This window comes from Hemitrygon akajei, chromosome 29 (genome assembly GCF_048418815.1).
Source record: "Hemitrygon akajei chromosome 29, sHemAka1.3, whole genome shotgun sequence".
NCBI classification, from domain to species: Eukaryota; Metazoa; Chordata; class Chondrichthyes; order Myliobatiformes; family Dasyatidae; genus Hemitrygon; species Hemitrygon akajei.
This window is the reverse complement of record NC_133152.1, coordinates 25104644-25128883: the sequence shown is the minus strand read 5'-3', so window position 1 is coordinate 25128883 and position 24240 is coordinate 25104644. Positions and strand designations below refer to the sequence as shown.

At 44.8% G+C, this 24240-nt stretch overlaps 1 protein-coding gene across 1 annotated transcript in view; it reads left to right on the top strand.

The window, feature by feature from the left end:
- The window catches only part of pusl1 (pseudouridine synthase like 1), a 95447-nt gene extending 71618 nt beyond the window's left edge, over positions 1 to 23829 (top strand). Inside the window, exons 6-8 of the mRNA XM_073031929.1 lie at positions 7003 to 7057; positions 20816 to 20978; positions 22273 to 23829. Of these exons, the coding sequence (XP_072888030.1) occupies positions 7003 to 7057; positions 20816 to 20978; positions 22273 to 22289 (235 nt within the window). The 3' untranslated portion in view covers positions 22290 to 23829. The remainder of the gene's footprint in view (positions 1 to 7002; positions 7058 to 20815; positions 20979 to 22272) is intronic.
- Positions 23830 to 24240: the final 411 nt, after the last annotated feature.

Sequence of the window (24240 nt, the reverse complement as noted above, 5' to 3'; positions counted from 1 at the left end):
CGGGAATGAAAAACCGGCTCCACCCTGGACATTCTGTCCTCTCCAATCAGGCAGAAGATACAAGAGCTTGCAATCAGGCTCAAAGACCGCTTCCAGCCCGCTGTTATAAGAATCTCGATTGGGCTTCTTGAGCAACAAAGATGGAATCTTGACCTATTGTTTGAGCTCCTTATTGCTTACCTGCTCTGTATTATACTCTGTTGGTGGGTTTTCACTGTACTACCTCCATCCTCTTATTTCTGAAGCGATCTGCTTGAGTAGGATGCAAAACAGTGTTTTTCACCTTATCTCAGTACAGGTAACAATCAGAAGCCAAATGCCATTTCCTTCCCCCTCCCCTTACTCCTGGCCTGGGTGTATTTCATTCATATTCAGCAACTTGACCACCACAGTTTTCTCTTGCAGAGGATCCCACAGGTTCATTAACTTCTGAGTGAAGGGATTTCTCCTCGTTTCTGTCCGAAATGGTTTGCCACTTTGGCAGTCCCTGCACCTGGCCTGTTCAAGTCTGGCAGAACTTTGTACACTTGAGTGAGGTCTCCTCTCGTCCTTTCAGTTCAAGTGAATACAGACCTCATTGGCCCACCTCTGTTCGTCTGCCATCCCAAGCTCAGTCTGGTGAAGCCTCATTACAGTTGGTCAACGGCAAACGTATCTGAGACTGAGACTCCTGTGATTCAAGATGGCACCTGCATAGAACACTCCTTCGGTCGACATCTTCTGGATAGATCATGAAACCATATGGCTCACTTCTTTGTCTTTTACCTTTGTTTTTGTCTTGGATCTGATTCTGGAACGTTTGGAGCCTGTGATTTCAGTTAGGAAATTGGATGTTTCAGCGCTCTGCAGTCTCCGAGTGGATTCCGGGAGGCAGAGGCAGCGTGCGTGAACCTTGTGGCGAGAGGTCTGTGGGACGGGGTGTGAGCCGATGTTTGACTCCATTTCACTGATTAAAGCATCCATTGTTCACCGATTACAGTGATGAGGGAGATTGAAACATCAAAGTGAATGCGGACGGTGAGCACCAGCTGCCTGCCTTTAGATCACTGGGGGATCTCTCTATTATCGGAGAGAGAGACTGCCTTTTGATGACTGGGGATCACTCTGCTACGGAGAGGGGAGACTGCCTTTTGATCACTGGGGTATCTCTCTATTATCGGAGAGGGGAGACTGTCTTTTGATCGCTGGGGGATCTCTCTATTATCGGAGAGAGGAGACTGCCTTTTTATCACTGGGGTATCTCTCTATTATCGGAGAGGGGAGACTGCCTTTTGATCACTGGGGGATTGCTCTTATTACCGGAGAGAGGAGACTGCCTTTTGATCACTGGGGATCGCTCTGCTGCGGAGAGGGGAGACTGCCTTTTGATCACTGGGGATCGCTCTATTATCGGAGAGAGGAGACTGCCTTTTGATCACTGGGGATCGCTCTGCTGCAGAGAGAGGAGACTGCCTTTTGATCACTGGGGATCGTTCTGCTACTAGAGAGGGAAGACTCCCTTTTGATCGCTGGGGGATCTCTCTGCTGCCGGAGAGGGGAGACTCCATTTTGATCACTGGGGGATCGCTCTGCTACCGGAGAGGGGAGACTGCCGTTTCATTGCTAGGGGGAATCACCCTGCTGTGGAGAGGAAACGGCCTGCTGCTGTACCTGGAGAACGTTACCCTGGTTTTCTGCATTTTGGATATGGACTTGGATTATAGACTTTGTTCAGACTTCTTATATTCTCTGTTTTCCGCCCGATCTTTCTCATTTTTTTTGTGTGTGAGTGCAGGGCAGGGAATTTTGGGATCAACGTGCCTGTTCTGTTTTGCTTGTTTTTTTTTTGTGTGGGGAGGAGGGTTTTGGGGGTGGACGTGCCTGACCATTCTATTCATTGTTTTTTGTGCGAGAGGAGGGATTTGGGGTTTGATGATGGTGCTGCCGTTCTTTACTCTCTTGGTTTTGTGTCTGTCTGGAGAAGAAGCAATTCAGAGTTATATACCTAGGTAATAAATGAAGCTCTGAACCTTTGAAATTTGATGCCAAGAGTGCAGAAACCATTAATGTATTAGCAACAGCAAAGTGCTAATAAACTGGACTATCATGTGGTGCTGTAATGGAGCCTCTTCAAAATCATTAAGGCCAATCATTGACAGTGGTGTTGAATATCAGATAGAGATGCAAAAAATTATTGTTAAATTTGGCCAGTCCAATTTCTGCGGAATTTTATTAAAGCTGAAATCTATCTTCCCAAACCTCACCTGAAAACTGTTCAGCAGTTTTTTTTTGTAGGTTTAACTTGAGCAAGGAAAGGGTAGGTGTGTTTGGAACACACACAATTGAAGAGGCCTGTGGAGGCTGCTCATTGCTGATCAAAAGTTTTGAAGAACCCGACTCATTTTTAGATCAATTTAAAGTTGGTGAGTGAAAATAGGTGGATAAGTTTGGAGGTCCAGAGGAGAAGTTAATAACTGCTGTACAGGAATGATATGAGAAAATAGGCTCCAATACTAACTCATAGCAACGTATTTCAGAGGTGATACCAGAATATCATAGTGTAGGAGGGATCTAGATCACCTCTCTGCTCTTCCCACCATCTAAGTGAAGATCATAACTTAGAAATTTGAAGACACAGAATTAATACACTGGGCCATAGATTAATTGGCTGCTGTAAACCGTCCTCTGTGGATAGTACATTTGTTGGGATTGTGGGGAGAAAGGCTTCTTAGAATTGGATTGCCTGGTGGGCCACCATCGACTTCATGGGCTGAATGGCCTCCTCTGTCTTTAGAAGGTATGGGAAATCGGGGCTGACTTCACACTGGGCTGGATCTGCAGCCGATAAGAGAGGTGTTGAACCCTTTTTTTTATCTTTATTGCCGTCTGTGGTGGGAAATGCATTTACATTTCTTTTTGTACAGCTCTTACTTCCTCTGAAATGCTTTGCCTGAAAAGTGGATCTTCGCTCAATAGAGAAAAAGAAAAGAAAATTGATATCTATAGTGGCCTTTTAAGACATCCCAAAACATTCAGCAGCCAAGTGGGGTAATTATGAAGTGTAGTCGCTGTTAGAAGTGTTATGCACAGAAGTAAGTCATTTGTTCATTGTGCAAGTTGTTAATAGAGGAACCCCATTAGTCGTAAACACCTTCAATGTTTCCCCAAGTGTAAAATATTCTTTGTCAAGTGCCTAGCAAAATCCCCTTGGAGGAACTGGTTAATTCCATCTCTGCAAAAAAATGTTTTCCCTCAAATTTCCAGGAATCTTTTGCTGCAAATTTTAATTCTCTATCCATTCCTTCAATAGCCAACTCATGAGAGAAGGTTCCCTCTGCGTACTGGGTCTAAACATTCCCCCTGATTACCCCTGTATAAACCCAGCCGTGTTTCTGTGCAGCTCGACCAAATCCCCTGCTGCTCTTGCCAGGGATTGTGGTGGCTTATTTTATGCAGACCAAGCTTCCACGTGGAGAAATAACTTTTAATGTGTTTTATTGTGTTGGTTGTCAGACACATGCCTGCCAGAACATGGGTGATGACTTCATTGCTGTGCTTTGAGAAGGTGCCCTTGGAACTTTTATTTGAGAGAGTGAATCGTGGTGCAGGCATTGCTGGCGATGTGGGACTCCTGCCGTATTGCACCAGACCCACAGTCTTCTGGTTCAAACCCACGGCTGCCACTCACTCGCGTATCCTACTACTCGACCTTGTGAAGTGAACGATCCTTGGTGTCCAGAAAAGGCATTAACCAGTCTGGTGCTCAGCCATTGCTCAGATCAAACAAGCAGTGTTTTAGCTCCCTGGGAAGCAACAACTATGACTCAATAGAATGTGATGTGACATCTTACAAAGATTTCACTCAGCTTCTCGGTATCGTTGCTGGCAGTTCGAACCCGCTTGTTCAGTATTTTCTTTGGATGTAATACATGTCTTCAATGATCTCGAACCCAGCAGCCCGATCTTAAGTGTTGAGTCTGGGATTCTTTTCTCAAGAGAACGGCCTTGATCAGAACTCCGAAATGCTGCCATTTCTGGCCTTTCCACTTCGAATCCAAAGCCATCAGTTATTGACATGACTAGGTCTTTTACTAAATATACGCCGAAAACTCCGGTGTTTGGACTGTGCTCCTCACTCTTACTTGCTCCTTGTTGTGTTAAGAAGATAGCAGGATGAGGTGTTTTCTGTTGCAGTTCCCATTAAAGGCCTGACTACTTAGTAACACTGGAAGCAAGTCAATGAATTAAATTCTCCCTTGAATGGAATGAATAGATTTGAGTTGCAGATTCCTGCTCTTTTTTCTTCCTCTCTCGCTGACACAATGTGTTTTTGAGGAACAGAACCCTGTCTGTGTGGGTTGGAAGCCACAGTGTGCATTCCCAGTCTTCTGTCTGACCTCAGAAGGGAAATAGAGATGATGGGCGGTTTGTGAAGCCTCTGCTGCCTAGATGCCAGGCAAGACTATGTTGTCCCGAAAGCTGAAAGAGGAGGCACTAAATACTCCTGCGATTACGCACTCCGCTCATTTATAAGTAGATTCTCCTTCCACTATCCGCAAAGCACGTACAGTATTTCAGTTACAGCCCACAGTGTTGTGTCTTTTCCAATGGTTTAGGCCGTGAAGAATTTCTTCCCTTCTCTCTCAGGGATCAAGGCTGCGTGGGGTCTGAGGTACAAAGGGAAGTGAGTCCTTGTCTCATAAAAGCCAATCTCATGTGCGGCCTGATGCCGGAGTTTCTGAGCTTGGAAGGTAGTGAGCCGGCCCAAAACCACTTACACACTTTGGCTGGGTATGTGTGCTCCAACAAGCAACTCTGCCGAGGGTTCCTGCTGGCAAGTGAACCTTTAGGGTGATGTAAAGGTTGAAGGGTTCCTGCACACCATTTCCCCTCTACACCCCCGGGGGAGCTGGATAATTTAGGTACAATTGCAAGTCCTGCCCACACAGGGCTCGAAGTACCACAGGGTGGCTATAGCATAGTGACTGTCCTTATTGATTTCAGACAAGTGCTATTTAAGAGCACCTTCAATGAGATTTCCCTCCCATTTTAACTCATTTTTTTGCAACATTGATGTCCCATTATCATCTCAGTTTTAGAACCCACTGTGCCTTCTCTCCTCAGCAGTCTCACCACCCCGACGATCTTCTGTAATCTCTGGGCTCCTGTTCAATCCTCATGCTCACCTTTCAGGGGCTAAGCTCTGGAATTCCCTCCCTTCTGTAAGATGCCTCTTTAGCCTCCGTCTGGTTCTGATTTTCCAATTTAATACCCCTTCACACGGCTCCGTGCCACATTTAGTTGCGACTATTGCTGTTGTAAAGGCCTTGTGATGCTTCGGCAGTGCACCCTGTTAGCCAGCGAGGGACATCCTCGTGTTTAGTTATTTGTTTATTTAGCGGTACGGCGCGGAGTGAGTCCTTCCTGCCCTTCGAGCCATGTCATCCCAGCAGCCCCGCAACCCCAATTAACCCTAACTTAATCACAGGACAATTTACAATAACCAGTTAACCTACCCGATACATCGCTAGACTGTGGGAGGAGACTGGAGCACCCAGGGAAAACCTACACATTCCACAGAGACTCCTTACAGAACGGTGCTGGAATTGAACTCTGAACTCCAGAGCACCCCGAGCTGTAATAGCGTCACTCTAACCACTACGCTACCATGGTTACTGTGTTTAAGCTGGCTGATTGGAGCCACAATTTCAAGATGGACACACTGGTGCCTAAAGTTACTGTTTTAATTATATATTGTTTGTAAAGCGACTGACACCAGAACCCCAGTGTAAACTGGGATTGTCCTTCCTATCAATGGGGTCAGGAATTCATAATTTCTGCAGACATGTCAAGAGACTCTTGAAAATCATGCTGGGTGGCCGAGCACTCCCACGCTCCCGGCAGCCGAATTCCAACCCCCCACCCACCCATCCAGTTTCCCATTAATGTATTTCCCCCACATGTTCATCATTCTCCCTCCACCCCCAGGTATTTCCAAGGGTAAATAACAGCAGCATGTCCTTGGCAGCAGCCCATGTCTTTGAGACGTGGGAGGAAACCGGAGCGGCCAGTGGGAGAACTCAAACTTTAAACAGGAGAACGTGCAGCCCCCACAGTGAGAGCGCCAGAGCTCGGGATTGAACCAGGGTCATTGGAGCTGTGTTGCAGCAACTCCAGTAGTTGCACCAATGTGTTGGTCATATGCTCTTGACGTTGAGTGTGTAAGTCTTGGCTATTTGATAAACAGCCTTTCCTTCGTCACTCTTACACAGGGACGACACAGGCGTTTTCCATTCCAGGAGACTGCAGCACCAGGCATTTATAGTTCACATGTAATTCAGTGTAAACTTTAACCTTTTGTCCATAGAGAAGGCAGGACTCGCTGCACGAGACTTTCAATTCACTGCTTGTTTTGGACGTGGCCGTCTTTCTTACTGCCAATTGCTAACTTTTTTGTTTGGGATCAAAGCAGATCAAGTGGTCAATAAAAAGACACCAGTTTTTCTAAAACAAAGTACTACAGTTGTTGAAAATGGGAGTTTGAAAGGAGGAAGTGGCTTAACCACTAAGGTCAGGCAGCATGTGTGGAGAAGGAATTGGAGTTAATGTTTCAGACGATGTTTTGTCAAAGATGGAAAAAAAAAACAACAGTCGTGACTCTCAAGCTCTCCTGGTCTCGACTCTGTCACATGCCTTCCATTTTGTTTTTCCTGTTCTTCCAATCACTCACCATCACCATCATCTTTTCTGCAGCCTAAAAATTGTTTGATTTATAACCTGTCCACAGCTTTGCTTAAAAATCATTGACCTGAAGCATTAACTCTGTTTCTCTCTCCACAGATGGTGTTCCACCTGCTGAGTGTTTACAATATTTCTACTTTATATTGCCAAGTACTAAAGCTGGAAGATGACATTAAATCTTTAAACTTGTTTAAAATACTTTTTTTTTTCTCCACAGTTCTAGGTTCAGATAATATTGTTATGATTATAACCAGCTTATTTAAATTTTTCAATTGACTTTAGCCACCTGGAGTTCTGGGAGCTAACCTTCAGGAGCCCTTCATTCCTCTATAAACAGGTGAGTGCAGATATTTGTGTAAATGGTTTCTTTCTCCCCTGACGGCTTGAATTATCAACATTCGTAGATCTTTCCTCAGATGTACTGTATCATAGTAGTGAGGTTACAGGACCATCAGCCACAGTTCTGGACCGTTGATCCAGGGAGACAAGTTCAAATCCCACTACAGCAGCTGGGGAACTAGACCCAGGTAATGAAATGAACCAGGGCAAAGAAAAGGGTCACTATAATGCTAACTATGGATTCTTGCAGAAAGACATCTGATTCACTCATGTCTTTGAGAGAAAGAAACCTGTCTGTCTTCTAAGTGACTACAGACCCACCAACATTATTAACTGTTAAGACCATAGATATAGGAGCAGAATTTGGCCCATTAACTACCTCCACAGTTCAGGCCAGTAAATGTCAGTATTGTCGATGATACCTACACTCTGAGAACCAACAAACAAAATTTACCTCAAGGGATACAAAGCCTTGAAAAAGTATTCAGCTCCCAATCCTTCTTCACATCAGTAAATTTTCCAACCAGGAATTTTGATCAACATAACTGATAATTTTTATTTGTGAATCGCTAGCTCCTTTTTTCACAGTGGAGCCCAAAATCGGGGAAAATTGTAAAACATGAAAAACTAAAAATTCAAAAACTGAAATGTCAGCAGTCGAAAAGTTTTCATCCCCCCTTTGCTCAGTACTTAGTTGAACCACCTCTCGCAGCTGTTACAGCCAGTAGTCTTTTTGGATAAGTCTCTATTAGGTTTGCGTAACGTGATAGAGCAAAATGTTCCCATTCCTACTTGCAAAATAGCTCAAGCTGTGCCACATTAAGTTGGGGAGCGGACAGCAGTCTTGAGGTCTTTCCAGAGATGTTCCATCAGGTTAGATCAGGGCTCTGACTGGACCACTCAAGGACATCTCTTCATTTGAAGCCACTCCATGGTTGCTCTGGCAGTGTGCTTTGGCTCATTGTCCTGTGGAAAGATGAATTTCCTCCCCAGTTTAAGCTTCCTGGCAGAGGATAATAGGTTTTCATCCAGGATCTCTGTATTTAGCAGTGTTCATCTTCCCATTGATCCTGACCAGATTTCCAGTCCCTGCTACTGAAAAGCATCCCCATAGCACGATGCTGCCTCCACCTTACTTTACCGTAGGGTTGGTGTTACCTGGCTGATTCGCAGCATTATACCAAGCGTACTGTTTAGTGTTGAGGCCAAAATATTCCACTTTTCTCTCATTTAACCACAAAACCTTCTTCCACATCTTCAATGTATCTTCTAATTGACACTTTGTAAAGTCTGTACAGACAAGGATATGCTTTTTTCTTATCCAGGACTTCTTCCTTGCCATTCTCCCACGTATACCCTTATAGCCCAAGGGTATACATGGGAGAATGGTAAGGAAGAAGCCCTGGATAAGGGTATTATGGAGCCAGAACTTCATCTGCAGTTGCAACCACTGACTTCTGCTCAGCTGACTCAGAGTGACTGTTGGCTTCACAGTAGCCTTTCTTACAAGTGCCATTCTTCTCTGGTCACTAAGTTTAGAGGGGTGGCCTGACCTAGGATTTCACAATGGACTGCATTGAACTCTGAGGTATGTTCAGTGCCTTTGAGATGGTCTTGTACCCTTCTCCAGATTAGCGCTTCACTATGATCATTTCCCTGACTTGCCTTGAATGCTCTTTTGTCTTCATTTTGGTTTGGTCTGGTGAAAATCTACTGTATTATGTTGGACCTTACAGCAAAAGGGTTTCTTTAGTCTTATGAATTCATTGAAAACAGGCGATCCTCCAATTTTCTACATCAACAAATTGGATGAGCTGGTAAGGTAATATATTACACCTGAGGAAGGTTACCACAGTAATTGTAAAGTGGATGAATACTTTTTCATCCTCACAATTTTGTTTTTAAATTTTTAGTAAATTGCTGACAGGTTTTTGCTACGTTTCTTTTGATTTGACATGATGCACAATGTTTTGCAGATTAGCTCAAAATATCCTACTTCAATATATTTTTAAATTTTAAAAATGGGGACTCTTAGATGTGAAGATGGTTGTGGGGCCTGAATACTATTACAAGGCACTGTATCTCAAATACGATTGCATTAATCCTCACACACTTTGCAGTTTTTGACTGCACTTCTTTTAGTTGAGCAGCCATTGTGACATTCACATGGGATGTCAGCACTGTGTGTCAAAAGATCCATGAGGCCACATTTGAACACATTTCTTAGAACCACACAATTAGCTACTTTCTTCGAAGTAACAAGTGAGAGAACAACTTCTTGCAGGACAGAAGCCATTTGGAAACTCCAAGTCTAGGCACAAGTTTTATTTGAGCCAATAAAAAGGGAGGTGTAAACAGAGTGGCCATTGTGTGAGTGGGCAGGGTTAGAGTGGTTAGGATTTGGCTCAACAGGCTTCAGTGAGAACAGATGAGGAGAGTGTGAAACTCAAAGGTTTTAGAGAGAAGACACAGGTAAGAACAGGTAAACTTTTTTTAAAATTTTCTGTAAATCCTTAGTATTTAGTTCAGTGTAGGAAAGAATGCTTGTCCAGTGAGATGTAGGATTTCAGGGTAACTGATACTCTCCCTGATGTTTATTTCTGTGCAGGAGATACACCCAATTTCAGCTCCTGACTGACAAGGTCAAGGAACTGGAACTGGAACTGAGGTACTCAGGACTATCCAGAAAGCTGAAAACCTCATAGATGAAGCTTTCACTGAGGTGGCCCCAAGAAGAGTGCAGGCTTCGGACAGAAAGTAGAGGGGTAACAACCAGGAGAAGCAAGGAGAGTAAGCAGTCAGTGCAAGGTTCCCCTATGGCCATTCTCCTCAGCAACAAGTATGCCCCTTTGGATAGTGTGGGGAACGTGGGGTGGGGGTGGCGTATCGAGGCACAGCAGCAGCAGCCACCAGACCAGACCAGGTCAGCTCTGAGGCTCGGCAGGGAAGGGTAAGTTCAGGGCAGAAAAGTAGTGATAGGAGACTCAGCTTGTAAGGGGATGGGCAGAAGATTATGTGGCTGCGAAAGAGATACCAAGATGGTGTGTTGCCTCCCAGATGCTTGGATCCGGGATACCTTGGAGTGGCTGCAGGATTTTCTTGAGGGAGAGGGTGAGCAGCCAAAGATCGTTGGGTATATTGGCACCAACGATGTGGGTAGTAAGGGGGATGAAGTCCTGTACAGACAGTATAGAAAGAGGCTGAAGACCAGGACTTCCAAGGTAGTAATATCTGGATTACTCCTAGTGCCATGTGCAGGATGATAGTACAGATGAATTTGTGGTTGAGGAACTGGTGCAGGGGGCTGGGTTTCAGAATTCTTGGATTATTGGACCCTTTTCTGGGGTGGGGTGACCTGTACAAGAGGGATGGGTTGCACCTAAACAGTTGCACCTAAACAGGAGGAGAACCAATATCCTGGCCGGGAGGTTCTCTCGTGCTGCTCAGGAGGGCTTAAACTAGTTTGGCAGGGGGTTAGGAACCAGAGCACCAGGTCAGAAAGTGGAAGGATGGAGAGGAAGGTAGATGTCAGGGCCAGTAAAAACAGATATAAGATGGAACAGATAAATTGAAAGTGTTTGTGAACACTTCAAATGTGTAAAATGGTAAAAGTGATGAACTTAGAGCATGAAACTATGATGATGTAGCCATTACAGAGACTTGGTTGAGAGAGAGAGACAGGAATGGGTGCTTAATATTCCAGGATTTCGATGTGATAGAAAAGATAGGATGGTAAAAGAACAAGAGGGGTTGCACTACTAATCAGGGACAATATTAAATCTGCACTCAGAGGGGACTTGTTGGAGGGCTCGTTCACTGCGTCTATATGGGTAGAACTCAAAAATGGGAAGGGTGTTTGTGGGATCCTGCTGTGCTGCGACATCTGCCTTACCTCCATTGATGACTACCTGCTCAAAGGACGTCATTGCTTACGAAGTGCTCAGGAATGCTCTTGCCCCATTCATCCACTTCACCTCATTTCATTTCTGTCACAAACACAGTGTTTTTGTTTCCTTCCTTTTGGCCTTGGGAGCTCCAGCAGTGGTTCCCGCTGATTAGGAACAAGTTTAGACCTCGCAAGAGCAGTGGGAATGGGGTCCTGGGCACGTGGCTCATTGGGATTGCTTCTCAGAGTACGCTGTCTCCCGGTTCGCTCTGTGTAATGCGATGGGATTACCCGAGTCTCTCCACCGCTAAACTCGTTCATGCCTCGGTTCGCCTGCAGGTATTGTATTGGGTATTCCACATCTCCCCATAGCTTCTTGTGGTGTTCCTTTATCTGCTAGAATCAGCCTTGTGCATTGCCCAAATTCTGTGACATTGCTTCTTCTGTTGTCAGCCATTTGCTTTTAGTGTCAGAGGTCCTGCCCCAAGGAGGGCCCATCGCCGTACAAGAATGCACTTGTGTGCCCCACTGTAATGGCAACTGATTTCTTTTCTCAGCTGGCATGCAGTCCTCTGCTCTCTCTACAGCAATGCTAAGAAGCTTTCCTGGAATAAACGATCGAAGTTTCTGGCGGAGACCCGTCATCAAGACTAGAAAGGAAGGGGGTAGAAGCCAGAGTAGGCTGATGGGGGGAGGGGAAGGGGTACAAGCTGGTAGGTGAGACCAGGTGAGGGGGTAGGTAGGTAGGTGGGAAGGTGGGGTGGTCAGAAGCTGGGAGGGGATTGGTGGAAGAGGTAAAGTGCTGAAGAAGAAGAAGGAATCTGATTGGAGAGGGCAGTGGAACCAAAGGGAAGTGATGGGCAGGTGAGAGGGGAACCAGAAAGGGGATGTGAAAAGAGAGAAGGGGGAGATATTACTAGAAGTTTGAGAAATTGACATTCATGCCGTCAGGTTAGAAGCTGCCCAGACGGAATACGAGCTGTTGCCTCATCATGAGTTTGGCCTCATCATGACGGTAAAGGAGGCCATGGACAAAAACATTGTCTGCCTGATAAATACTGCCTGATCTGCTGAGTTCCTCCAGCATTTTGTGCATGTTGCTCAAGATTTCCAACCTCTTGTGGTTAAGAAGCTTTTAACGCAGCCTCCAGAAGTTCTCAACACAAACTCCGCACTGCATCCTGTCAATGCGGACACGGTATTAAAAGCGAACCAAACAGCTCCACCCTCTCTGAAAATCTCGATGACTCCTTCAGAAAACGCACCTTGGAAGATGTAGCCAGTTGGTGTGTGTATGGAGCACAGAGGCAACCAGCCTGAGATTGGTACTGACTAGGACACTGCAGAAACTCTTTGAGTCCATCCAAAGAGCAAATTAAAATTGGAATAGTATTCTTACTAAATTGTAGCAATGATAATAATCTAATCCAGGATCATAGCACAGCACAGGAGGCAGCTGTTTGGTTAATGGTGACTTGAGTTTCCAAACCATCCATCCTTCCTGCAATCCGAGGACCTACTTCCCGTGTCACTGCAGCAGTGACAATCTGACAGTTTTGTAGATTTATTCATAATGTGTATAAAACCTCTTTCCTGAAGCGCACTTAATAGAATTGCTTCACTTGACAAGCAGGAGCTCTTTGGTTCATTGCTCCCATACTAAACCAACGAATCTTTATAGACTATTTGCTTTGTGTTTTTATAACCACTACAGGGACCTAAATAATTCTGAACTTGTATAATTACTCATTATCTCTGCTGCCAACTATTATTAGCTGCAGACGACGAGATTTTCTGAGTGTGAGCTGTTCATCAGTATCCGTAGTATATTTTAAAACAGTTAATAGAAGGTTGATATCGACTGGACCACTAATATCTAGCTGGCACATAATTCCCATTAATGGCTGTCTGCTGCTGCCTGATGTTATCCCAGGTCAGAAAATGTAGATGATGCAAAACTGCAGGGTAGCGCTGATGTTGTGTTTGGAAATGGGCAGGTGATAGGTAAAGCAGGAGATCACCTGACAGGGCCGGTGGTGGCCAAAGTTCAAAGTACATTCATTACCAAAGTGTGTATACAGTATACAGCCCTGAAATTTGTCTCCCCCACGGGCAGTCACGAAACAAAGAGCAACCGTGGAGCCAACCCGTTCAAAGGAAAACATCAAACCCCTTCCTCCCCGAAGTGCAAACGGCAACAATAAAAACAATCGGGAACACAAAAGGCATGTTTCAGTGCAGTTCGTTAGAGCGTTAGAACTGAGTTGCTGAATAGTAAGTTGGGAATCAAGGACTGGTGTTTGGAGGTTTCGAGGATGGCCCCATGGAGCTCGATACCACAGTGCTGTCTGCGTTATCTTTCGAAGGACTGTGCATGGGTGCATACATCAGCCAGGTGATAATTTGTGTGGCTGTTTCTATGTGGGAACCTGGAGTCAAGAGCAGGTTACAGACAGGAATCCTGGCCATTTTATTTTCTGATCCTACCCAAGAGTGAAAACCAATGAAGGCACTAGAGTAGGTTGCATGGTCAGCACAGCATTGTGGGCCGAAGGGCCTGTAATGTGCTGTAGGTTTCTATGTTTCTGTATCCTGCAGAGGAAAGCAGAGAGATGCAAAAAGAGCTTTCTTGCGTATGAGAGGAAAGTAGGCATTGTAGAGGCTGTGGTAGAAGTGGGAATCCCTTTTACAGTTGGGAAGGTGGGGTGGGCGGGGAGGATACTGCTGATACAGGCTGGGATCTCAGGGTACAGTGCATACACAGTAAATTCGAATTCATTGTCACATGTACAAGCACATGGAATGGTAGGATCCTCGATGATGGATGTTGTCCCTCATGTAGAGATGCTGACTCAAGAAGGCACAACAGCAGCTATATTTCATACGGAGTTTGAGAAGATTTGTTGTGTCACCCAAAGCTTGAAAAGTACTACAGATATACTGTGGAGAGCATTCTAAATGGCTGCATCACCATCAGTAGAGAGTTGTAAACTTAGCTCCATCATGAGCACTGGCCCCCGTAGTATCCAGGACATCTTCAAGGAGCGATGCCTCAAGAAGGCGGTGTCCATTATTAAGGACCCCAATCACCCAGGACATGCCCTCTTCTCATTGCTTCCACCAGGAAGGAGGTACAGAAGCCTGAAGGCACACACTCAGCGATTCAGGAACAGCCTCTTCCCCTTTGTCATCTGATTTCTTAATGGACATTGAACTCATGAACACTACCTCACTACTTTTTTATTTCTACTTTTCACTGATTATTTAATTTAACTATTTTACATATATGTATATATATTTGCGGTAATTCACATTTTTTCTCTATTATTACATATTACATTGTACTGCTGCTGCACAGTCAGCAAATTTCACAACATATGTCGGTGATACTAAACCCAATTCTGATTCTGAGATAATACCGATGGTGAGGAGGGACGTGCCTGGGATGTATTGGGCAGCATCCACTACTCTCTACAGCTTCTTATGTTTCTGTGCTTTCAAATTGCCATGCCAGACCATGGCCCTTCCAAAAAGGATAGTATAGTCTACGTTGGCCAGTGTGCTAAAATGTCACAAGGGCTGGCTAAAGGAAACTTGCTTTAATTGGAAATCCATTAGTTGGACTCACAGCCCTAGTACCATGTGCACTGAGTGTAATAACTCTTTGTTTTCTACTTGCTACATCCACCCAAAACCAGCCTCTTCTATTGAATTTCCCTTCTTTCTGGAAATGCAGTGCTGGCTAAAGGTAATGGAGGACCAGACATAATGGACACTGGGATTTTGGCAGAGCAGACTCAGTTATCCCTCAGGGTACTGGAGATAAGCGCAGCAGAGAGCCAACAGAGACCCCTGCTGACTGAGCAAGAGATAGTTTAAGCAAAAAAGAATTACACTGCATGCAACACTCACAAAATGCTGGAGGAACTCAGCATGTCCAGCAGCATCGACAGAGGGTCTTTATAGAGGATTTCAGCCCGAAACATCGCCTGTTTATTTCTGCCCAACTTGCTCAGGTCCTCCAGCATTTTCTGTATGTTGCTCTAGATTTCCAGCATCTGCAGAACCTTTCACGTCTCAGTTAAACAGCGTTCGACCTTAAAAATTCAAGTCTGACAGATATTGGCAACAATGGATTGAGCACAAGCCAATCAAGTCAAGACTTTTGCCAGCTCCCAAAAGTCCTACTCGACCTCTCATTTTCTCCACACCCCTAAAAATTATTCTCTCTCTCATGCCCCTCAAGTCTCTGTTTTCGCTATTTACCTACACTAAGGGCTGTTTTTACTGTAGCCAGACGTTGGAAACCAGAACGTCTGGAGCTGTATTGTGATGTTACTTGCTTTTGCTTAACCACACGTAGACTTGGGTTAACTGGTACACTTCTCTCATTATTCTCTTGGCTGAACTGTAACGCTTTCACCTCTTGAGTCGGAGGAGCATGCATTCAACGCCCACTCATGTTTAAGACCTCAGATCTCCTTGTATAATTGTGCAGGGGAGTTCGGAACATTGGTATGAGTCACCGCAGAACCAGACCTGAGTGACTGCTGCTCCTGGGGGTCTGGAGAAAATCTATCAACTCTGCCTTCAATCTGCTTAGCAATGGAGCCTTTTGAGTTCAAAGATTCTAAAAGACTACTACCTCTGGGGAGAACTTTCTTCTAAGAACTGTCCTGGATGGCCAGCCTCCTAAGTTGAGCATGTGATTCCAAGTTTGAAATATCCCTTCGATCCCGAGATTGGAGACTCAGATCCCCCTGTCGATTATAAAGAAATACACTCTGTGGCCACTTTATTAGGTATCTCCTGTACCTGATTAAATGGCCACTGAGTGGAGTGCAGGTTTGTGGTCTTCTGCTTCTGTAGTCCATCTACTTCAAGGTTCGATGTGTCGTGCATTCAGAGATGCTCTTCTGCACTTCACTCTTGTAATGAGTGGTTATTTGAGTTACTGTTGCCTTCCTGTCAGCTTGAAGCAGTCTGGTATTCTTCTCTGACCTGTCTCATTAACAAGGCCTTTTCACCCACAGAACTGCCACTTACTGGATTTTCTTTGTGTGCTTTTTTTCACACTAGTCTCTAAAAACTCTAGAGACTGTTGTGCGTAAAAATCCCAGGAGATCAGCAGTTTCCGAGATACTAAATCACCCCGTCTTTCATCAACAATCGTTCCACAGTCAAAGACACTTAGATCACATTTCTTCCCCATTCTGATGTTTGGTTTGACCAACAACTGAACCTCGTGACCATGTCTGCATGCTCTTAAGCATTGGGTTGCTGCCACATGATTGGCTGATTAGATATTTGCATTAACGAGCAGGTGTACCTAGTAAATTGCATAAGGAGGTTATGAAATTTAAAGGCAGGATGGTGGGTCTGAGTTTCAAGTTGGCTGGGATCATGAGCGAAGAAATGGGTAGTTGGGTGTTCATATTTGCCCTATCAAATCCCATTTAATGTTTCATTGAGGTTTCCTCAAGTCTAACACCTTAGACTCAAAGCCTTTGATAAGATACTCCACAGGAATTTCCAAAACAATATTAGAGCATTTGAGGTTGGGAGGACTTTACTGGAGATGTCCAGGGGTTGGGTAATGGACAGAGAGCTAAGAAGTGAGTTTGGGTCAGGAGGTTGTGACTAGTGGAGTGTCAGGTGGATCATTGTTGGGACCCCAGCGGTTCATGGTCAATATACAAGCATTATATTACAAAAACAAGTGCCATCTTTCCTAATTTGTAAAAGTCAGATGAAATAGTGGATTGTGAGGAGGATATGGGGAGGTATCAAATAGATTTAGACAAGCTAAGTGAATGGGTAAGAACATAGAAGATGGACTAATGTGTGAAACTGGAAGATTAAATGGACATGGGGAATTTTAGAGGCAAGTTGTTTTTTTTACATAGAATGGTGTGTGTGTGTGGCAATGTGCTGCCTGGGGTAGTGGTAAAGGTAGTATATTTAGGATGTTTGTGAGTCTCTTAGATAGGCACATGGATGGAAGAACAATTAAGTGTTATGTAGGAGGGAAGAGTTAGATAGATCTTAGTGCAGATTAAATGTCTGGCACAACACTGTGGGTTGAAGGGCTTGTACTGTGCTACACTGTTCAGTGTTCCATGTTCAGTCATTTAGAACAAACAAAAGCAACAGAACACCAAGAAATGCAATTTTGAAGTATATGGGGAAATCTCAGTGAAACATAAAACTAACAGGGTTTGACAGGGCAGATGTGAGAATGAAGGGATATCTTGAACTGGGATCACGTCTTAAATTAATGACGAAGAAATTTCCTCCCAAGCGTAGTAAGTTTTTGAGATTCTGTATTCAAGGGGTTCATTTGCTGAGTAGATTCAAGATGGGATGATAGATTTTTGGACACGAAGTGAATATTTGGTTTGTGCAGGACGACGACAGTGAGTTAAAAGATCAGCCAATGTCTTATTGAATAGTGGGGCTGCTGATTTTGCATTTTACTGTAAGATATGTTTGCATCCCTCAGGATATTATGTCACCGTGTGAGGGCGGGGTAGATGGTGTGGGAGTTCGGTTGTGTGAAGGACACGGTGCCTGCTGGTGGGTGTGGGTTGGATCAGAGCAGAAGGGGAGTGGCACAATGAATGAGACAGGCCCTACACTTGGCTAGATTTACCAGTGCTGCCATTCTGATGAGAATTTGAATGGTGTGTGGCTTGAAAAGCCCATTGCACTACTGAAGAATCATAGGACGTAGAACAGGAACAGGCCCTTCAGCCTCCAATGTTGAGTTGAACTGATTAAATTAATAATCAGATGTCCACCTGAACAAGTCCCTTCTGACTGCACAATGTCCACATCCTTCCACTTTCTGCACACGCATGTATCTAGGAGCCTCTTGAACACTTCTATCATATTTTACCTCTTCCCACCACCCCAGACAGCGTAGTCCAGCCACTCACCAATCTCATGGTGAAAGGAAAGTACTTGCCCCTCAGATCTTGGCAATTTCTACTGGTGCTTCTTCACAATTGAGCCTCCTCATCATCTCCCAAGGTCAGATACATCCAAGCACAGGGCATCGCTTCGACACTCCTCCATCACACTGTTAAACTGGGACACCCACCAGAGATATTTTAGGGCTAACATTTCCAGTCAGTATTTCCAGCCCCAGTATTGGTGAACCTCCTCCTCCTTCCTTGCTTGAAGTTAATTGTCTTTGCTTCTCTAAGTTGGGTAATGGTAGCAGTGAGTCAGACCTGCCGATTACCACACACAGCTTTGTGGTTTTAACAGCTCATTGTGCAGGCACCACGATTGACTGGTGATCCTTTCTCTTGAATCTGTACTATTTGTTATGTTTAACCTGTTGTTTAATTAGAAGATGAATGTTCCAGAGACAGAAGCTGTCGTTACTGGTTCCCACTGCAGACTATTCTGCCTACACACATCCTCCATCCAACCCACACACCAGATCTCACTGCCTGCTACCTTGGTGCCCTGTTTAACATAGAGGTGAGTTTCCAAACAAACACTCTCACCATTACTAAACCCAGCAGCTTCTGTCTCCGTCCTGTCACCCAGCCTAGCTCCTGATGCTGAGATCTTCACCACAGTCTCCTCTCAGCCTCAATAACCCCCCACCCCCCCCCCCCCCCCCGGCACATCAGAAACCCTGCAGCCCATCCACCCGGCACCCTCGAGCTCGCTGATCTGAGGAATGGCAAATGTGAAATCCCACACCACCAGCTTCAAGAGCAGCTACTCCCCTTCCTGATGGAGGGTCTCAGCCCGAACAGTTTACTCTTTTCCATAGATGCTACCCGGCCTGCTGAGTTCCTCCTGCATTGTGTGTGTATGACTTTGATTTCCAGCGTCTGCACGTTTGCGACTTCCCTTCAATCATTCAGTTCTCAAGCCAACTGGCACAATCCTAATCACTGTCTCAGCATGGCAACACTAGGACCACTTTACACCTTTGTATCTCATTGTGTTCATTCTTGTATCATTTACGGTTTCTTGAGAATGTGATGCAAGTAAGTTTTTCATTGTGCCTGAGCAGGTGACAACAAGTAGTTGTACTTATTCACCTCCACTCCTTGTGGCGTATCGGATGGCAACCTTGCCGCCACTTCTTTAGCATTTTGTCTGTCGCTAGCTCGATGCTCAACCCAGCACAGGCGTGCAAGGAGCTGGCTGGATTCGAACCCAGGACCACCCACCTCAAAGTCCGGTGCTGATGCCACTACACCACCAACCGGCGTAACAGATGACAATAAACTTGACTCTAACTTTACTCTGTTCTCGAAGCTCCAATACTTGCATTTTAAAACCTCCATCCTTGTTTCCAAATCTCCAAGCCTTGCCCTCCTTATTTCTATAATCCCCCTTTGGGTACTTTGTGCCCCCAGTTATGCCCACTCCCAAGTTTCTTGTGCCCTGAGCTCTGGAATTTGATCTCTAAACCTCTCTACTTTTCTCCCTCTTCTTCCATTTTGCCTCTGGTTAAAAGCTATTGCCCTCCGTTATCTCCTGATGTGGCTCACCATCAAACTCGGTTTGCCCGTCACACACACAAATGAACCTGAGACATTGAAGACGTGTTGTCCTGTCACAAGCTATTATTGCTGTATTTACTTAAATTGAGTTCAAGAGGTTGTGAAGTAATGTTCTGTAAAATCCTGGAAGACCACATTTGGAATATCGTGTTCATTTCTGGTTGCCTCACTGTAGGAAGGATGTGGAAGCTTTACAGAGAATGCAGAGGAGGTTCACCAGGATGTTGCCTGGATGAGAGAACATGTCATTTAAGGATAGGTTGAGTGAGCTAAGACTTTTCTCTTTAGAGCAAAGGAGGATGAGAGGTGACTTGATAGAGGTGTACAAATTGATAAAAGGTTTAGATCAAGTGGACAGCCAGAGATTATTCCCAAGGATGAAAATGGGTGTTATGAGAGGGCATAATTTTAAGGCGATTGGAGGAAAATATAAGGGGGTGGATGTCGGAGGTAGATTTATTTTACACAGAGTGCTGGGTGTGTGAAATTCACTGCCAGGGGTGGTGGTTGGCAGAGGAAGATAGGTATATTTAAGAAACGTTTGGATAGACAGATGGGTGATAGAAAAATGGAGGGTCAGGTAGGAGGGAAGGGTTAGATTGATCTCCGTGTAGTTTAAAAGGTCGGCACATCGTGGGCCAAAGGGCCTGTGCTGTGCTGTAATACCCTATGTTATATGTACAACTTGCATTTGATACTCTCTCCATTCAGAGGTATGGTTGTCAGGCTGTCCTGCTCAGAGTGCAGATGCAGAATTCATTACTTGGCAGGCCTGGGACACCAAGACTGAAGAAGGCCCATTTCTGGTAGACCACAGAAACTGCTGTACATCTCTTTAAGGTCGTTTGCCAAAGTAGGTGGGTGAATTTTGAAACCAGAAGCAGCCTCACAGAGTACTGCATTAACACTTCAAAATGGAAGCAAAAATCACCTACACCATATCTTCACACCAGCAGTCCAGCCCTAAATGGATCTAAGAATCAGAATTATCACAAGCAGTGTTTTGTTTTGACTTTTAGAAGTATCTTTTGAATAACCGGAGAGCTCTTTTCTGATTGTCCTCAGCAGTGAGTGTGCCATTTAATTGCAGCAGTCATCTCATTTTCAAAGACAACTGTTTGCCTTTTGGGTTTCACTGTCCTGTCCCCAGTGGCTTCTGCACAACAGAAAGAAAGGAAGCATTAGAGCAGAGAGAATGTCTGGATGGACAGAAGTAGCAAGGACACTGGCGCTAGGCTAAGAAGCATCTTCCCAGTGATGTTAATTCAAACTATTCACATGGTCCCAACGCTGAATGTTCTTCTGTTGTGAACCATTGACGTGGGCTCTCTTCCAGGTGCGGAGAATGACGGGAGTTCTGGTGGCTGTTGGACAGGGCAAGCTAATGCCCCGGCACGTTGCCGAGCTATTGGAGGTCCGTGACTCCAGGGCCTATCCGGGGAATCTTATAGCCCCGCCAGACGGCCTCTTTTTGAAGAACGTGGAATACGATGAAAAGGGTAAGAGGGAAAGTGTGCAAAAGCTGAATGTGTCTTGACTCCTGATCTTTGCATACAGGAGAAAGCACAGGAAAAGATGTTGTCCATTTCCTTTTCTCTCCGACACAGATACAGAAATGTGCCTCTACCTGCAAGATGTATATATATATGTACACACACACACACACATATATATACACACGCACACGCACACGCACACACACACACACACACACACACACATATATATATATCTCTGTCTGTCTCTCTCCTCCCCCTCTTCTCTCCCTCCTCCCCTTTCCCTCCCCCTCTCTCCCCTTTCCCTCCTCCACCCTCCCTGATATATATAGTGTGTGTGTACATTTACAAAATATTTACACCATACACATGATCACTCCTATATCTTAACATAAATGCAGATGCTAAATATGCACATATGTGATTTCTTAAAGGAGCGCAGGTTCCCCTATATACCTGCAAACGTGCAGATGTGCATTCATAATTACACACATGAATCCAGCTTGTACAAATGCAGACATTTTTAAGAGACACAGCTCATATATATGCAGACATTTTTAGAGATGCATCTGGTATATTTACAGATACCTGTATTTTTAGAGACACAACTCCCCCACACATTCATACTCTGAGCTCGTGCGTGAGCCAATGGGCAGTATGTTCCAGCACACGTAAATGACAACTGAATCCTGGCCACCTGAACTCCAGCCAGTTACGTGTTGGCAGAGAAGAACAAGGAAATTCTCTTATCTGGAGAAATCCATGAAAGTGAAGTAATTTAATTAACTGAATGTTACAGAAGAGGTATTGAGGCTCTATATTCAGTTAAACATGGAGTTATTTTGCTGTTTAATGGCGGTGACCCATATTTTTTGCTTTCTGAAGCAGACATTAATTGCATGCTATGTTGACAGGTTCCTCCATTTTTTTTTGTCTCATTCCACACAAAAAAATTGTTTTTGAGGGAAGACTTAGGTTGTCTCGGACAAGATGTTGCACTGTATGTTCTCCGTGTCCGTGCTGGATATGAGCTCTGCGTTAGGTGGTTTTCTCCTAATCTCTGTCACTGACACTGCTGATCAGACTGTACAGAGCTTGCTTGCCTTGCTTGTTGAAAGAGGCCCAAGCTGCCAGCAGTCGTCGTGCTGAAATGCATGCCAGATGTTGCAGCTGCAAGTCCTAGACAGATGTCAGTGAGTGTGTTTCTTTAGCAACTCGGTCCTGAAGGCTCCCAGAAACTGAATTGAGTGTTGCCATGGCAACTTTTTAAAAAGCTGGTTTTGGTTTTGCGTTGCAGATGTTTACAGGACATAATTCAGTGACCGTGAACTCAGAACAAACTGCTGCTTCCAGCTGTTACCGGGGCAAGTGGCATCGACGTTCATGGATGATCTGGCCCCGTCGGTGACCTGTACGACTTTCTTGTACTACGTAAACGTGCCTGGGTGTGTTTCAAATTAGGGAGAAGTAACAGTGTTGGATGGAGGCTATTTTGTTATATATATTAATCAGCTTCCGAAAAGTTTTGTGTGTGACAGTGGAGATGGAAATGAGAGCCAGAACCCTCCTGGTCCTTGCCCCAAATCCTGAGAAACAGACCCGAGCAAACCCACTTCATTTCCCGAGGGAACATCTGCAGGATGCCCATCAGCAACACATCCTCCCCAGCAATATTGAAGGCTATACAATTGAAATCCCCCTGGTTTTCTTGGCTGAGTAAGTCTAGGGAAGACACTCTCCGGTCCCGCCAAACCCATGAGATTGAGACGTCTCTCCCACCCCAAACCCCGGTTTGTGTGGATGCTGTGTAACTTGCTGCCCTGTTGCAACTCAGTGCCAAGAAACAACAGACAGCACCCTGCTTACGACTGAAGGAATCGTATTTATGAATCTTAACTCAAGGGTTAGTGAAGAAAAGAAAGGAAAAAAACAAAAAGGACCAATAATAATTAAACAGTCAAATGTGCACAAGATGGAGCTCATCTCTTCCAAAAGTTATATTCACCAGTTGTCAGTAGACCTCAGCATCTTGCTCCATCGAATCACAGTCCCACCACCAGGTCGAATCCATCAAATCTCTCCAGCGTCTTCTCCCTTCATTTCCCGCTGGACAAAGGACCCCAGCTCACACTGGTGTCAGGCACACAACAGAAATCCGGCTCCCCTGACTGGACGGCTCACATTCCAGAGCACCCATTACCTCTAACCATAACCCGAACACCGTTACGTAGGCAGTGAAACCTTTCCCAGTGTGTTGCACAGTATTTCACATCTTCAAGCAATCTGGATGAATATGTAGTCATGAACAGGATTGGAGACCGCGTGTGCGGATGAGGCTCTGCAGCAAGTTCGAGAGGGGAAGGTTAGATGGTTTCTAACTTGTGGAGGTGATGGAAGATCACATTTTACCAACACGGTTGTAACGAATCAGGAAGATATCCAGTGCTCCCCAGGAGTCTTTCCTATTGTGTCGGTTAAAAAGGTGTTCCCAGGAGAATTAAGTATTAAGTTTTGTTAAGTTCTACCACTGATAGGTTACTGAGATCAGTCTGGGGTGTGGGGGTTAGGAACAGTAACCATTTTCTGGGAAATCAGTGCATCGCTTGGAAGAATTTAAACACAAATGACGAAATGCATCTAATATTTTAAAAATTCAATTGATAATAATGGTTACCATGGAACTATTGGATTGTTGGAAGAATCCAGTTGCTCACCAGTGTCATTCTGGGTAGGAAACCTGCTGCCTTCAACCAGTCTAGCCTTTGTGTGACTCCAAACCACCCGAATCCTGGATTTAGTTCTCTGGACGAGCACGCAATTTAAATAAAGCAAAACGTCAATTAAAGCTACAATGTGTTGCCATTTTTATAACTAGACTGCTGAAGTGTGCTGATGACTATAGTTCACTTCTTCATTGATCAAGATATAGAAATTGTTTCCTTATAATTAAGTGGAATTGATACCAACTGTGGCAAAGTTTAAAAAGGAAACAGTACTTGTTCCCTATGTCTTTGCAAGCTTTGGTCCACTTCTGACATCAAGTTAGAGGACACCGCATTTCATTGTCTAGTGAATTTGCTGTGGCATTGCTCAAGGTAAGGAAACGGTTTGTTGTTTGAAAGATTTGCTGGGCATGGTATTGGGATCTCCAGGAAAGCATTCACAATGCGATCGGATAGACTTGAGTGCTCAGGGGCAGTGGATACCTGAATCCTGAGGAAATGCATCATGAGTATTTGGGTAGGTTGAGGTAATGAGGTGCAGG